The sequence below is a fragment of the Melospiza melodia genome, chromosome 19 (genome assembly GCF_035770615.1).
Source record: "Melospiza melodia melodia isolate bMelMel2 chromosome 19, bMelMel2.pri, whole genome shotgun sequence".
In the NCBI taxonomy this organism is placed as follows: domain Eukaryota; kingdom Metazoa; phylum Chordata; class Aves; order Passeriformes; family Passerellidae; genus Melospiza; species Melospiza melodia.
This window is the reverse complement of record NC_086212.1, coordinates 7,418,612-7,433,996: the sequence shown is the minus strand read 5'-3', so window position 1 is coordinate 7,433,996 and position 15,385 is coordinate 7,418,612. Positions and strand designations below refer to the sequence as shown.

Genomic DNA, 15,385 nt, shown 5'->3' with positions numbered 1-15,385 from the left:
ATCTCCTGGATTTCAATCCACTTTAACACAGTACTGAGCAGTGGACAGTGCAATCCTGAACCCTGCAGCACAGGTCTGTGGTCACTAATGAATGAAGTGCTAAAAGCAGTGCACTCTTGAAAGGCACTTTCAGCCCCATGACGGTGCTGTGGTTGGAATTTGCATCTGAGAGCAGTTAAGAATAATTATTTGAGAAATAAAGTCATTCTGCACTTTGTAGCCCAGTTTTGTAGACAACAGTCACCAAAAAGTTGCCTTGACTTCAGAACACAGGTGGCAGAAATGCAGCTATTGCAGAGCACAGAAGGAGATGTGGGACACAGGTACATTCTGCATGGTGCAGGTGACACTTCAGAACTGGCAAAACAGATAAACTTACACAGCCACTTGTTCTGAGATACCAGGTGCTGCCACAGGAACTGTAAAAAACCCCCAAGAGAAACACCAAATGATTTTGCAGGAAAATGTTTGTCTCCGTTCCTTCTCCACATCTTACACCTCAGAAAGTTGAGGTACCACAAACAGTAAAGACAAACCAAACACAATTTTTCTTACCCTCAACAAATTATAATATTTGATGGGATGCTCCTTTGCTAGACACTCATAAAAGAGACACTGTGCACACTATGTATGGAGAGCTGCTTGCTTCTGAAGCAGTAAATTCCAGGAGAATGCAAAGCTGGACAGGGCAGCTAAAGTGATGATGGTTTAGCAGAACTGGAGTGGAGAGATTCCCCTAAAACTGACAACTGTTCACTCCAGTCAATGGGTTTTAAGGCCTGAAGGAAGGGTAATATTGGGTCCTATAGAGTACACTAAAAAAGAAGCTAAAAAAACCCCAAAAGTGACAGACCGTGTATGAATTAAGATCACTGACATGAGCAAATTCTGGTTTGCTCACCATAACAAATACAGTGAGCAGAGCCCTTGCCCTCCCTTTTCCTTTGGTTAACCACAGCAGCAACTTCCCTGGAGAATGCACACCAATCTCTAAGGCCTGTTAGAAATTCAGTGAAAGGTTTGCTTTCCACTTTTCCCATAAAAGTACCTAGGGGAGAGTATGAGATGGTTACACTCCTTATGAAATAAAATCAGAGGCAAAAGCATCAAAACCACAAGCCTGAACCTTACAACCTGAGGTCAAAGTGATTTCAAAGGAGCTGAAAGACACCAGGTGTCTCACAAGAGCTCTAATCACCGAGCAATCTAGGGACTCCTCTCCAACAAAGAAAAAGAGGATTCTGGAAACAAAGTAGAATTAAGTTTGGGTCTCTTAAGTACTCTTAAGTACGCTCTAACTTCATTTACCACATTATCTATTCCAAGCTTAAATTATAATGCTGAAACTGAACTGTTTGTCCAGCTTAAATAATCAACATCAGCTGAGATGCAAATAAGTGTTTTTATTGCAAGCACAGTGAGCAGGGAGTGGGTTGCATATTCACATGATGTGCCTGAGGACAGATTTCAACCAGCCACACTTCTGGTTTTAGTGCTCCTTGCTGTCAGGTGTACATCATTTCTGCCATGTGAGACATTTTCTTTGGAATATACAAGTAATACTCCATGTACCCTGAAAGATCTTCAATTGTCACATCATCCACAAAGGCCCTGGCTTGCTCAGAGCAAGAGCGTGGAGAACTTGAGGGAGTTCTTGATGGCAAAGGCTGGGAGTGATCCTCACAAACTGTTCTATCAGGTGCCAGAGGGAGGGTGTTCTGCAAGCCAGAGAATTTGTACACTTCCATATCTTGCCACAGTTTGCACTGGCAGGCTTTATCTGCACATGCACATGGCTCACTCGTGTTCAGCTTGCACACAGACTGGAAGTCAGAAAGCTCTGTAGTCTTTAGGCTTGTTTTGGATGCTGGAGAAGCTGCAGCTGGAGAGTTCTCCTGTGTGTTCTCTGATGTCAGCCGTGCAACAGAAACTCCCAAAGGCTCCTCAGCTCCCTTGTGGCCAACGTCCGGAGTGACGCTGCAGTGTTCATGTGCACAGGCTTCCTTTGGGACTGGCACCCCAAACCCACTGCTGTCCTCCTGGGCATCAGCCTGGCTCTTCTGCACCAGCTGGCTGCATGTGGAATGTGATTTTGTGCTGCAATGGATAAACTTGGGAGGGTGAAGAATTGGAGACTTGGAACGCCTGCGGCGCTGGGTTCTCACAACTCCTCTTGAGGGCTTCTTCACACACCTGCCAGGGAAAGGCACAAAGGGAATGAAGATTCACAAAAATCATTATTGTTGGGTTATAAGTAACACTGAGCAAAATCTCTCCTGCATTTGTATTGCATGCACAAGCTTTAGGTTTGGAGTATTTGCTCAGGGTAGTCTGCTGTCTTGGAATTTGACTCAGTTCTAGACAAGCAGTTGTATACAATATAAAAGGAGCACCATGGAAATGCATCTCAGAGAGTGGGCCTTAAAGGCCAGAAAATGAGTAAAGCATGTGAGACATGACAAAATAATTGCTAAAAGGACAAAGCACAAGACAAGAGCACAAAACTAATGAATCAAGGGCAAAGGATGGTTTTGTTTCAGATGAGCATGAAGTTCTGCAGAGATACTCTTGAAACCAAGTCTTGATTTTAATCTAGTTCCCAAGGTACAATGACAGCTTCTGCAGTGTCAAACAATGATTGAAAGAGATGCATTCATAATTGTCTGATTCAAAACCAGCAGCTCACACTTGCATTGAGAAATATCTACAATGTTTAGCCACCTACAGGTGACCAGCATTTCCTTTCACTTCACATAACTGTGAAGAACAGCAGTCATATAGGAAGAGAAAAAGCTGCTGTGAGTATTTTATAAAGTTCTCTGGTAAACTCAATTCAAGGCTCTTGTTTAGAGGGGCACCAACTAGAAACTGTCTACTTAATATTCCTTTTCAATGCAGTATCATTGGAAATAGTCTGATAATGCCAAGCTTCTCTTACCCATGCCAGGTTTCCTTAGAAGCACACACATTCTTAGGTTTGGTTTCATCTGCCACTGTTCTAACTATTGCTCTGGGACTTGTCCCATCACCCACTGAGAGAGAAGTGGCACATCTGTGAGAGACAGAAAGGAGAGTTAACAGCCTACACTGGTTAGCGTTATGAATATGAAAATAAAGCCTTGTCCATCTTCTTTCCCAGAAAATACTGCTCAAAACCATCTATAATACATCTCCAAAGACCTGCCCACAAAGACCCAAATCAGAAGGATGTGAAGGATGAGTGTTGACATGTTCCCATCTCCAAGGTTTGTGTAACAGACCCTTGTTACCACCACAGAGCCAGCCCCACGTGTCAGTGACAAACACACACAATGGCCAAATTTCAGCTTCCCAGGAGAGGGGAAGGCAGAAACACCAGCACTGAAGAAACACGTCTCTTTTTCCACAGACAAATAAGCCATTCTTTCCTAAAAATAAATGTTCTTTGGACATAAATAGACTTTGTTTAGCTGAAGAACACTTAAGCCTCTGTCTAACATAGCCTGTCAACATAAGCTAAAACTCCTCATACTCCTGCAAGTTGAATCATTTGAGCCACAGAGTTGTGTCAGACCTTCAGCTTCTATTCAAGGCAGGGGCCTTAGTAGATTTACTAAATTTTCTGGTGCTATGAATTCATTCCACACTCCCATTTTGAAGGACTCACAATAATCCCTGAACAATTCTTTCAAATTGTGACTTCATGTATTACACTGGACATGCCAAGAAAATTATTTTCCAAACCCTATGCTAAATCAGGTTGTAAACAGGACAGATGCCCTGAAAAGTGAAAATGAGTCCCCACACACTGATCTAGGATGTGGTTAAGAGAATCCAAACTGTTAATCAAACTAACTTCCATTTAAAGGACAATGAATACAGAACACAAGATCAAAAGGCACCAGTAAAAACTCCAAAGTAATCAAATATGCCCAGCTGGAGGATGGTACTAGAGATACTGAAGAAATGAGAGGTAACTCATTACTAATGAGTTTAATTACTTAAAAGATAACTTTAGAAGCCCATCTACTCACAATCTCAGCTCTGTGCTAATTCTAGATACCATGTTGATGCTGCCTTACCTGCCCTTTCATTTCAGTGACAGTGTAATTGCATCACTGACAACAGCTTATGGGATCCCAGATTCTACAGGTAATATGCAATGGTGCACATTTGTCAGCAGAAAAAAACATTATATGTAAGCCTTCCTTTATTTAATTTCAGGTAAAAATTATCACTACCAACAGAAGACACGTGGTGCTTGTGTTCTGCACCTGGGACAGGGAAGGTAAGTGCCATGTGTCAGATCTCCACAAAGCAAGACAACACAAAAAGCATTCTTTCCCATTTAGTGATTCTGGTTATTAATAGAAATTTTGTGACAGCAATGAAAATAGTTTGTGTGGGAATCATGCACTGAATCTAACGCCCTCCCTTACTGACATGGAAAGAAAGTTTCTCTCCTGGGAAAAGATGTGATTTTATTCTCATGACAGGCCTTCAGAACCATGGTAATATGCTAACCTCAACAGCAGAGTTCTAGTGCTATGGACTGGTAACCTTTGGCAGCCAGATTCATGCCAAAATTCATTTCAAGCCCATTGTGAGCTGATCATGATTGTGAGTTTCCTTTCAAACCTGCTGCAAGCTGACAGCAATCAAACAATTTACAATTCCTTAAGAAGTGCAGTCTGCAGGTAGTGAATTTATTTCAGTCTGTTTAACTACAATGAAAGCTTTCTGTGCCTAACCTTTTGCAATTACCTCATTCCCTCAAATTTCACAGCAAGGGTGTTCCCTTTGAGTCCATTTGTAAGATGTTATGTCTGTCCCTTCCTGTGTTGTTACTCACCCAGCTGTGTCAACCCTCAGCTTTTTGAATGCTGTCTGCAGGCTTTCCTCTTCTCCATCCTTAGCTTCTGATTTCATCATTGGGATGGCCAGGAGGTGATGGAATTACCATGTACTGCTACAATCAGAAAAAGACACAAGAAAATAAGGGCCAAATCCTTGTTAAAAACATTAGTTGCCCAGCAGCACCATAATATGTGAAAATAAACTCAAAATAGCACACTGAGCACACAAAGCTGAGGTCATTCTAGTAGAACATTTCTGAAAGCTGACTCAGAACAAGCTTTATGATACCCAAGAATGAAATGAACAGTCTCTTGTACAACTGCAGGTGAATTCACAATTCAAAGTCAAATTTAGTGTCAACAGCATCTTGCACATACATTACAGCCCAGCCAGACTCTTCCACTTGTCTTACAGTGATATCAGAATAATTGTAGAAGAGGTGGAAGAGAGATGGAACAACAATATTAGAAATAGTCAACCTTCTACAACTCTTCTTTCTAAATCTGGGACTCAGTGTTACACATACACTTCAAAAAATCCAAACTAAGAGATTTTTCTTAAAACAAGATAAAGATTTAATCCAAACAAAACTTTTTGACCTTATGTCTAGGTCCCAGCAACAGTTACACAGTCCTATTAGAACATGGCATTATTGTTACAAATCGTTGTTAAAATTTACTGGTATCAACTTGTGAACAAGTACGAATGCAAACAAATACAAAAAGCAATTTGAAAGCCTTGCTTTAAATTAAAATAATAAAAAAGGCTGGTTTGTTGCTTTATTTTTTATTTATCCTGGACATCATTTAATCTAGCTAGAAAGGACCTCAAATCTTTCTAAATGTGATGCTCTTTGGGTTTGCTGGAGGTCAGGCCCCAGTGGTGTACCCCAGGGTCAGGACTGGACTGTCCAGTCTTGTTTAAGATCTTCATCAATGACCTGGGTGATGTGGCAGGGTCCCCTCACCACGTCTGCTGATGCCACCAAACTGGGATGAATGGCAGAAACACCAGTGGGACCTCAACAGGAACCTCATGAGCTTCAGCAAAGGCAAGTGCAAAGCCCTGCACAAGCTGTTTTTGTAGCAAGGAAAAGAACTCTCTTCACTGAGATCTCTTCTGTTAGAAGCTCTGCAGCTCAGTTACTCATGCACAGGGATGGGGGAAATCTCTGCTCCCTCTCACTGCAGTTGGAGGGGCAGCTCTCCCTCCCTCCCTCCCTCCCCACTGCTGCTCTGGCTGCTCACTGTGCTGTGATTCCACCTGGATTGCACACAGCTATTATGACACACACTCACACGAGGGTAATGCAGCACAACAATTTCAAGGCACATGGTGTCCAATGAGTCAGACAGGGAGTAAACAGGAGAGGAAGAAGCTTAAACACCGACAACATGACGCTCATCTGAGCAAGTTACTATTTCATATTTTCTCTCAGCCAAATATTACTGCTATGGTAAAACAGATGGTCTTCACTTCACTTTTATTCTTTGGCACCCAAGTCATCCTCAGATGATTCTTTGAAATTAAAAAAAATCAGGCTACATGAGTTTGGGGTTTTTTACAACAAACTCCTGTATTACATAGCTTTAGCAGAAAGATGAGAGTTTTAAAATCACCGTACATTACTCATAATAGAGTACCAGTTTTTAGACTATTTTATCGTGCTGCCCTTCATCACCAACACGGCAAACACTCAAAACAATGCGGAATTTATTTAAATAGAAGTCTCACTGAAAGATAACAAAGTATAAGCTTAAGTATTTCAAATGCACCAGCCAACGAGCACACACATTAAAAAAAAAATCAATTACTGTGAAAACCAGTCAAAAGTTTACTGTATCAAAAACCACACTGAAACTTACTGTTTTTACCTCCCAGGAAAACACGCACCGTTCCTTTTCCATTTTATTTTCGGCCGTTTCCCAGTACCACCAGCCCACCGAGCGCAGTGACAAAGCTCGGGCACCTCCATCCCCCGCGGGTACCCACGGCCACGGGAAGGGACGGTCACAGCCCGGGCCACGGGACAGCAACTCGTGGATGTTTAATTTTATTTTCTATTTTTCCGTTCTGCATTTTGAACCGCCCGGAGCTCCCTGCCCAGCCCTTCCCGCCCGCACTCCGGGCAGCCCCAGCAGCCCCCGCCGCTACCCCGGGCCGTGACTCAGCACCGCCCGCGCCCGCCGGGGCTGCCCCGGCGCCCTCCGCCCTCACCAGGGAACCGGCGGCGGCGGGAACCGCGCGGGAAGGTCCCGCCGCGGGGACCGGACGGCGCTCACCGGTCTCGGGGGGAGCAAGGGGGACCCGCGCAGGGGAGCGGGATGAGGACCGGAGGAGATGAGGAGGAGGATGGAGGCAGGGACGGGAGCGGCACTCACCGCGCTCCGCGGGCCGGGCCCGCCGCCTCCCGCCGCCCCCCGGAACCGCCGCCGCTCGCGCACGCGCACCCGGCGGGGCGGGCGGGCCCGGGCGCGCCCCCGCGGGCGGTGACGTCACGTCCTGTTGTGCTGCGCGCCCCGGGCAGCGGCGGTGGGTGCGGGTGAGTGGCGGCCCCGGCACCCCGGGAGCGGAGCGGAGCGGCGCGGCTGCCGCGGGCCTGCCGGCGGCGCGGAGAGGGCAGGCCCCGGGGCAGGGGGCGGAGCGGGGCCGGCGCTGGGCGGCTGGGGAGCCTCCGGCGGGCACGGGCAGCGCGGGCCTGGCTCGGGCCTGGCGCCGGTCCCGGCCCCGCGCCCGGGCAGCGGGGCTGTCACACCCGGCAGTGCCCGCCGGCCCCGCGGTGCTGGCGGTGAGGAAGGGTTCGGGAGGGATCTCAGCGGGGTGTGAGATGCTTGAAGGGTGGGCACGGAGGGGACAGCCAGGCTCTGCTCGCTGTGCCTGCGGACCGGACCGGGCACCATGGGCACACACTGAAACGCTGTCTGAGCCAAAGGGAGCGCTTTGCTCTGAGGGTGGCTGAGCACCAGGGAGGCTCTGGAGTCTTCCTCCTTGGGGTTATTCAGAGGCTACCTGGACATGGTCCTGGGAAACCAGCGTGGGGTTTCTCTTGCGTGAGCAAGAGAATGGGACCTCCAGGGATCCCTGCCCACCTAAACCATCCTGTGACTCCTGAAACCTTTCTGAAGCTTTGCTGCAGGTGCCATGCTCACAGCTCAGAGTTACACAGGTTGCCAGGATCTGTATTCACCCATTGATAAAAAGACACTTTGATATTTTTGACATAGGGTTCGCAGTGAAAAGCCCAGGGTGGGTCTGGTCAGTAACACTGCCCACAGAAGAATGAGCACCCATCACGGTGTCAGTCAGTTTTGTACAGAGTATCTGTGTTCAAACCTTGTATCACATCCCAATGTCTGTGTTTCAGTTTATTCTATATGGCGCGGTTGGTCACCCACTGAGAGCACATCAATGGACTTGGAAGCTAAAGATGAAGAGGAGGAGAGTCTACAAACAGCATTCAAAAAGCTGAGAGTGGATGCAGCAGGGTAAGTGAGCAACAAAAAAGGCAATGTAATTTGTCAGGTTTTTATTATATATTTGTATTTTTTTCCTATTCTTTTACATTTCAAAAAGAAAAAGTCATTTGGTGAAAGGTTCTTTGCTCTCTCTGAACTGCATCACTTCAGATGAAATACAGTCATTATAACTGTCTAATATACAAAGCAGTACTTTATTACAGAGTAATTTTGACTAATATTCTACTGAAATCACACAGTGACTGCATGGAAGCATGAAAAGACTCACCAAAAGCAGTGAATCCACTTCAAACTGTCATAGCTGTAGTCACCTGGTGTGACACAGAATTTGTTTGTCTGTCCCTGTAAACACTGGTGTCTGCAGCCACAATGTAAACCTTTATTTAGTACACAAAATTTTGCTTGGAAGGTGTCTGGAAAGCAGCACCAACACCTCAGAGTGTGCTGGGGAGCCCAGTGTCACTGGGAAGGTTCAGGCTAAATATGGACTCTGAGCATTTCTGATTTCAGGGGGATTTGGTGGAGTCTGCAAACATTCTTACCATAAAAAGTTACTCTTACTATAAAAGATACTGGGTGTGCTGGTAATATGTAGTGTAAGAGCTGATAAAATTCTGCAGTCTAACACTCTGAGACAGTTCACTTGAAGTCTTTTGGGAATTTACAAACATGAGAGGAAGTTTTGTGTTGACATTGTTACCTTGTGAATTCATCCCCACAGCCATCAACACTGTGAATTCAGGATTTCCTCTGCATGGGGAAATCTATTTTGCTTTGCTACTCTCTCCCTCTTCTTTGGGATATCTTCTGAGCAGTGTGGAAAAAAATAGCTGTTCTCTATCAAGGAACTATGGTTATTAATCATAACACTTTTGATGTAGTATCACTGGCAGACTGTGTGGGCTTCTGGTTGATTCCTGATGACATCTTAGGCATAAAAAGATCTTGTTTTGCAGGCATGTGTTGTGAACAGCTCAAATCTTGTGACTAATCTGCTAAGATCAACTTTGGGCAGAGTATTTGGGCTCTTTGCTGAATTTCAGCCTCATTTCTTACAATTTCTTGTGTTCCAAATCACACCTGCAGCCATCATAACTATAAATATAAATTAATTTGTATTTATAGTTTGAGGCATTTATGCTGAGGCATTTATGTTTGTCATCTAGACCTCTAGGGTCAGATGCTTTTGTCATTCCATGCTTATCTCAAAATTTAATGAGAACTAAATAAATCAGCAATCTGTCCTTGGCTGTTGTACCTCCTCCACTTCTCCACCAACTCTCCCCTCAGCCTGCTGCTCCAAGTGACTGGCTTTGCTTTCAGAGGAGTAGGAGACTGTCTTTAATGACTATTGTCTGACAAGAACGTTTGGAACCCGAGTTTACATTCCTTTAATGTGTCATTTTAGTACAAATAGGGCATGACATCAACCTCTGGGCATTTTGGCTGCCTTTCATTTCATCTCACCTATCTTGAGCCACTTGACCAGGCCAGTATAGTAAGAGGGGTTGTATAAATCTCTCTAAGGCCCTGTTTCTACCCACTGACTACAGAGGGAGCAAATTTGATGGGCTTAGCTGAGCAATCAGAGCACAGAGGGTGGCTGTGGGCCTCTGGAGCTGTGTGTTCAGGCATTTGTGTGATGTGGCATTTCCCTTCTCACCCAGATGTATCGCAGCTCTGTCCGTGGGCGACGGGACCATTCTCAGAACTGTGACAAGAGCAGCCCTGGATGGAGCCAAGCAGCAGCCTGTCAGCTCCAAGGAAGCATGGCATGGGTAAAACATGACACATTGAACAGTTGCAGGCTGCTTTCACTGCCACTTGTTGTTAATTACTTGCTTCAAGATATCTTTCCTTTCTATCACAAAATGTTTCCATAACTGATATGTTGTTCTTTGATTTCATCAAAGTCTTTAAAAACAATATTGCATCTTCTCTTAGAGAGCGTTCCCAAAACTTTCTTTTCTATTGTTATCATCAATAATACTTTTCTGCAAGTCTTAAACCTTTGCATCCCCCTCTCACCTCACTCTTGGGTTCTTTTGTTGCTTTTGAAGTACCTGGATGTTCAGTGTGACTCTGCCAGCAGCTCCAGCTGACCCAGATTCTGCACTACAATTGAATTTGGGATGACAGAGTATCATCTGCTTAAGGCAGAAGACTTGGGGGAAAGCACCTTGAGTAAGAAGAGCTGGGGGGAAGCACCTTGAGTAAGGGTTCCTTGTGTATATCTTTCCTTTGGGGGAACCCGAATTTCTTCAGAGTCCTCCACACTTTGTGTCAGAGATTGTAAGTGTCCAATCATCTGGTATTTCTGAGCAGAAAAATAACTTGTAGAATGTTTTTAATGACATTTTAGAGCTTCCTGAGCTGTAGTAGATCTGGAGTTACCCACTTGTTCCCCTGTTGAACCCTGCAGGTGTGTGAGAAAGCCCTCCCGAGGATCGGCCAGGCTCCCGCGGCGCCGGCGCTCCAAGTCTCCGGTCCTGCACCCTCCCAAGTTCACCTATTGCAACATGAAAGCCAACAGCCAGCTGAAACACAAAGCCCAGGCAGACACCTCGAAGGGTGTCATCAGCTCAGATGTTTTTGTCCCAGCAGAACATGGTACGAAGGACGGGCAGGATTCTCACCTCGAGGCCAGTAACGACAGAACTGAACCGTTGGAAGCTTTCACCGCCGAAGAGCCTTTGCAGCAGCTGGGGGAGAATTGCCCTGCTCTCTCCTCATCCTTTGAGAACAGCTTGCAAACCTCAGATTTCCAGTCCTTATCCATGCTGAGCAAGGGCAGGCAGTGCCCCTGTAGGGACAGGAAGTGCCAGTGCCAGCAGTGGCGCACCATGGAGGTGTACTCCTTCTCCGGGCTGCGCAGCGTCCTGTCCGAGTGCGAGAAGGCTGTCCTGGGAGTCCATGCCCACTCCCTCCAGAACAGATCTCCCTCTGGGACAGCCTCAGCAAGCTCTCCCAGGTCTTGTTCTGAGCAAGCTCGAGCCTTTGTGGATGATGTGACTATTGAAGATCTTTCGGGATACATGGAATACTACTTATATATTCCCAAGAAAATGTCTCACATGGCAGAGATGATGTATACTTGACTGTAAGCAATAGAGAGTCCTGAAGCAGAGTTGGATACAATGGTTGGGCTAATTGCCTTGTCAGTGCCATGTTTTCACTGTTGTATGTTTGATTAAATGTTTCTTTGCCTCATACAGTTTAGTTTTCTAATAAAATGAAAAATTAAATATAGTTTCTGAGCTTAGTTCTAAAAAGAATGCACTAAAGTCTCTAAATACCTTAACAAAAGCACTCTAGGTCAAATGAGCTCTGGTTTTTGGTTTGTGCTGTGGATATTGAAGCTCTGTATGCTGTTTTCACTATGTTTTGGAAAAAAACCAAACAAAACCAAAAAAACTTATATTTTTTTTCTGATATTTTGATGTGTTTGGAATGTTCATTCTTAATGTATCTCCATACTTAGAGAAAAGTTTCACAGCTACAGCTCCATCTTCTTTATCCTGCTCTAGAGAGAAGGATGAGAAGGCATTCAGCATTTTAGATAGGATGAGTCTCCTTTCCTTGAACACTGGCTGGCTCCTTTTTTAGTTGGATCAAGTTGTGAATGCTTCTTCCTTACAATTTTTTTTGGGAGGTCCAGAGCGTGTGTACTTGGATCCTTCCTTAATCAAAGTCGCTCACTCTTAAGCAGTTCTATTTTTCTGCAGATAAGTGAAGCTCTTAGAAGTAAAAATATATTTTGTTATTTGTGCTTTACAGATGGAATAATTTAAGGGGGAGTGGAGCAGGCTACCTTTTTTTTGGGCTGTGCAGTCTCAGAAGTGGAAAGGATGGAACCATCTATACAGGATGTTTCTGAGCACATCTGATACACAGAGTGGTGTGGAAAGGGGGTGAGCAAGCTGTGTGTATCATCCTGGCTTTGTGCTGTAGAGCTATGACATTCCTGCTGGTTGAAAATAACTGCAATAAAAAATTCTGTTGCCGAGACTTGCATTAATAAATGTTTGTCAAAACCCAGCAACTTAAAGTCTGACTAATTTGGCACATATTCCTCTTCCCTCAAGACCTTTTTAGTTTAAAAAAAACCTAACAAAACTCTGGTTTCAGTGTCAGCTGTACGTGCTCAACAACCATGTCTGAGTAAAGTACTGTAATTTTTACTTACATGCTGAAAAGTGAGTGGTCAGCAAGCCAAGGAGTCACAAGCAGTTGTGTAAAAATAGATGAAGAGCAGATGTGGACAGTTGGCCTTGTATTCTGTGCTGGAGAAGGCTCAGACATTCTAGATGATAATCACTGTAGATTTTCTTCTCACCATCCCAAAAATTTACAAGTCCAGGAAGCTGAGATTTAAAATCCAAATAAATCAAAATCAATAAGAATACAACTAAAACTAATTTTGCTCTTAAGTTTCGTGTATATATTTAGCATGCAGTATTTGCTCTTACTCAAATTAAATGTAACTGATTCCTACATTTCCTCCTGTCACCTCCCTCTTCCAGCTCCCTTCTGCAATACCCACACACTCTTTGGGTTTTCTCCACTTTCCCTTCTTTCTCCCTACAGAAAATCTGGTGTCATATGTACTTTGCTTGTAAACATAAATATTTAGTACCAGCTATCTTTGCTGCTGGTGGAGGGTGTTTCTGCTTCAGCAGAGGGTATCTGCTCCTATTTTTATTCATGTTTTGGTTCTGTGCCCTCTTTAACACCATGGGAATTGTTGCTAGACAGAAGGTTGTTTCCCTGCCTCTTGGTGAGCCCTGATCCACAGTCCATGTGTGTGAAACTGAGGCACAGCTCTTCCACAGGCACAAAAATGCTTATTTAAGCCTGGTATTGGTTGTCCCCACTCCTTTCTGCATCTGGAGCCTAATGAAGGGGCACAGCAAGGCCCTTCTGTAGAAATGTGGAGTGGCAGCCTGCTCAAGGTCACCTTGGGGCAGTTTCTGCTGTGCTGCTCTGGAATAAAGTGTGCAGAGCCCCGGGAAGTGTCTGGGCTGCTGTTACATAAACCCAGTAAGGATGGGCAGTGTTGGAGGGCATGTTTTCAGCTGTGGAGCAGGACAATGTGCCACACACCTGCTCTTCCTTCCAAGAGGAGGAATTGGGGAAATCATGGAGGTTAAAAAAGTCCAAGATATAACCTGAAACTGAGGGATGAGAAATGAATTTAAGTTGCCAGAACACCAGGTGGGAGGGAGCAGTCTGAGCGCAGGTTCTGAGGGCACATAGTGTCCTGTGGAGGACTGGAGCAACTGCTAGTGAAGGAGGAAGGAAAAGGGGAAAAAAGACAGTAACTCACTTTGTTTCCTTCCTGAACCCCTGGTTTTGCCAGTGTTTAAGCACATCTAGTGCTGCCTGTGGCAGAGCAAGGACAGATATTTTAGTTCTTGACTGCAATTGTGATGTTTGCAGCAAATGTACTGGAACATTGCTGGTGACATTTGCACAGCACAGACCAACCCCTGGGGGGGGATGATGGGCCCTAAGAGAGGCCCAAACTTACTGTTTCCATCAAACCCTTCTCAGTTCAGCTCATCCATGTCACTCTGATAACGCAGTGAGTTATTTTTGCTGCCTGCCTGAAACCTCAGGATTTATTGGAAAGCTGCATCTTCTCTGGGAATGCCTGCACAGCACCTTTAGCTTGATTGACGAGTAGAGATGCCCTGGTACAAACAGTGCTGAATGCAGCCCCATTGCTCCCAGCTCTGCTCTACCTGCCCCAACAAGCCTGGGGGAACTTTTCTGTGTGTGGATGCTCCAGGATCTGTTCCCAGTCAATCTACAGAATATGTCTGAAATATTCTGAGAAAGCACCAGTGCGGCAGAAATCTTTTATAAAAAATCCTTTCCTTAGGATTTTTCCTCCTGAGAAGCTGAGAAGCCTCAGGAACAAAATGTAAACATTGATTATCTGCTGCTGTGGAATGCAACAGGTGCATCTGTGATTGGTCTCATGTGGTTGTTTCTAATTAATGGCCAATCACACTCAACTGGCTCAGAGACAGAGCCCGAGCCACAAACCTTTGTTGTCATTCTTTCTTATTCTATTCTTAGCTAGCCTTCTGATGAAACCTTTTCTTCTATTCTTTTAGTACAGTTTTAATGTAATATATATCATAAAATAATAAATCAAGCCTTCTGAAACATGGAGTCAGATCCTCGTCTCTTCCCCAATCTGAAACCCCTGTGAACACCATCACACACCAGTGGACTTGCAGTGCTCCCAGGACTTTCCTCTTACCTGATCCCAGCTCTGCTTCCTATCTCAGCAGACCCAGCTGGGTGTTTTCCATAGCACGAGTCCTTGTCCCTCTGCTTTCAGGACTAGTTAAGCTGAAGCAGGAAGCAGAAGGACACCCTGGATCAATGACATTTCTTTCCTGCCTCACAGAAGCCAAATCGAATCCAAGCTGAGCTTTACATTGGCAGACACTGAATCAGGCCACTGGGGGGGAAAAAAAATCAATGGAGCCGTTTCTGGAGCCTGTTTTCCACCCTCTCCTTCTAAAACAGGGAGGGCTCTTCTGTGCCTGCAAAGTCCCGTGACCGACTCCATCCTCCTGTTCTCTCATCTTTGGAATCTTTGCATCAGCTCTGAAATTCCTCCCCTGGATTCAGTATTCCCAAAGTGCCAGCAGCCACAATCTGCTCCCGTGGCACCTTCTGCCAGGGCTGTGCACAGATCCCATGGGGCAGCCCCACACCGGCCCCTCTGGCGCTCAGGGAGGCTCTGCTGGATGCTGGGGATGATCTCAAGGTCACACAAGGTCGGGGGCTGGCACCCCTCGTGCCCTCCAAGCCCTGCTGGGTTTAGCAAGCCGAACCCCAGCTAAATGAACAGTCCCCTAGAGAGGCTCCGTGTGCCTGCAGGACCCGGAGGGATGCAGTAAATAAACCCTGTCGTGTTCTGCTCCCCACGGCGCAGCACGAATCCATCACAAGCTGTACCACTAGATGGGGCCGTCTGGACAGCGATCCAGGGAGAGCAGCTGCTGCCCGGCCAACCCATCCCTGTCTTTCCTGCCCCACCGTGTCCCCTTCAG

At 45.6% G+C, this 15,385-nt stretch overlaps 2 protein-coding genes across 5 annotated transcripts; one reads left to right on the top strand and one right to left on the bottom strand.

Annotated features, from left to right (window-relative positions):
- Positions 1–1,383: 1,383 nt before the first annotated feature.
- Positions 1,384–7,276, bottom strand: OSER1 (oxidative stress responsive serine rich 1). 2 transcript variants are annotated; one of them, XM_063172262.1, is made up of 4 exons: positions 7,218–7,276; positions 4,832–4,948; positions 2,939–3,052; positions 1,384–2,193 (listed from the first exon to the last, which is right to left on the bottom strand). In XM_063172262.1, exons 2-4 carry the CDS (start codon positions 4,909–4,911, stop codon positions 1,506–1,508), a joined length of 882 nt encoding a protein of 293 aa, XP_063028332.1. In that variant the 5' UTR covers positions 4,912–4,948; positions 7,218–7,276; the 3' UTR covers positions 1,384–1,505. The 2 variants fall into 2 exon arrangements, with proteins under 2 accessions (XP_063028332.1, XP_063028331.1); XM_063172261.1 differs by lacking the exon at positions 7,218–7,276 and adding an exon at positions 6,702–6,941.
- Positions 7,277–7,305: 29 nt separating this feature from the next.
- LOC134426902 (oxidative stress-responsive serine-rich protein 1-like) lies at positions 7,306–12,350 on the top strand. Of its 3 annotated transcripts, none has more exons than XM_063172258.1 (4): positions 7,306–7,378; positions 8,201–8,321; positions 9,980–10,090; positions 10,735–12,350. In XM_063172258.1, exons 2-4 carry the CDS (start codon positions 8,245–8,247, stop codon positions 11,408–11,410), a joined length of 864 nt encoding a protein of 287 aa, XP_063028328.1. In that variant the 5' UTR covers positions 7,306–7,378; positions 8,201–8,244; the 3' UTR covers positions 11,411–12,350. The 3 variants fall into 3 exon arrangements, with proteins under 3 accessions (XP_063028328.1, XP_063028329.1, XP_063028327.1); XM_063172259.1 differs by lacking the exon at positions 7,306–7,378 and adding an exon at positions 7,605–7,624; XM_063172257.1 differs by lacking the exon at positions 7,306–7,378 and having other exon boundaries at positions 8,101–8,321.
- Positions 12,351–15,385: the final 3,035 nt, after the last annotated feature.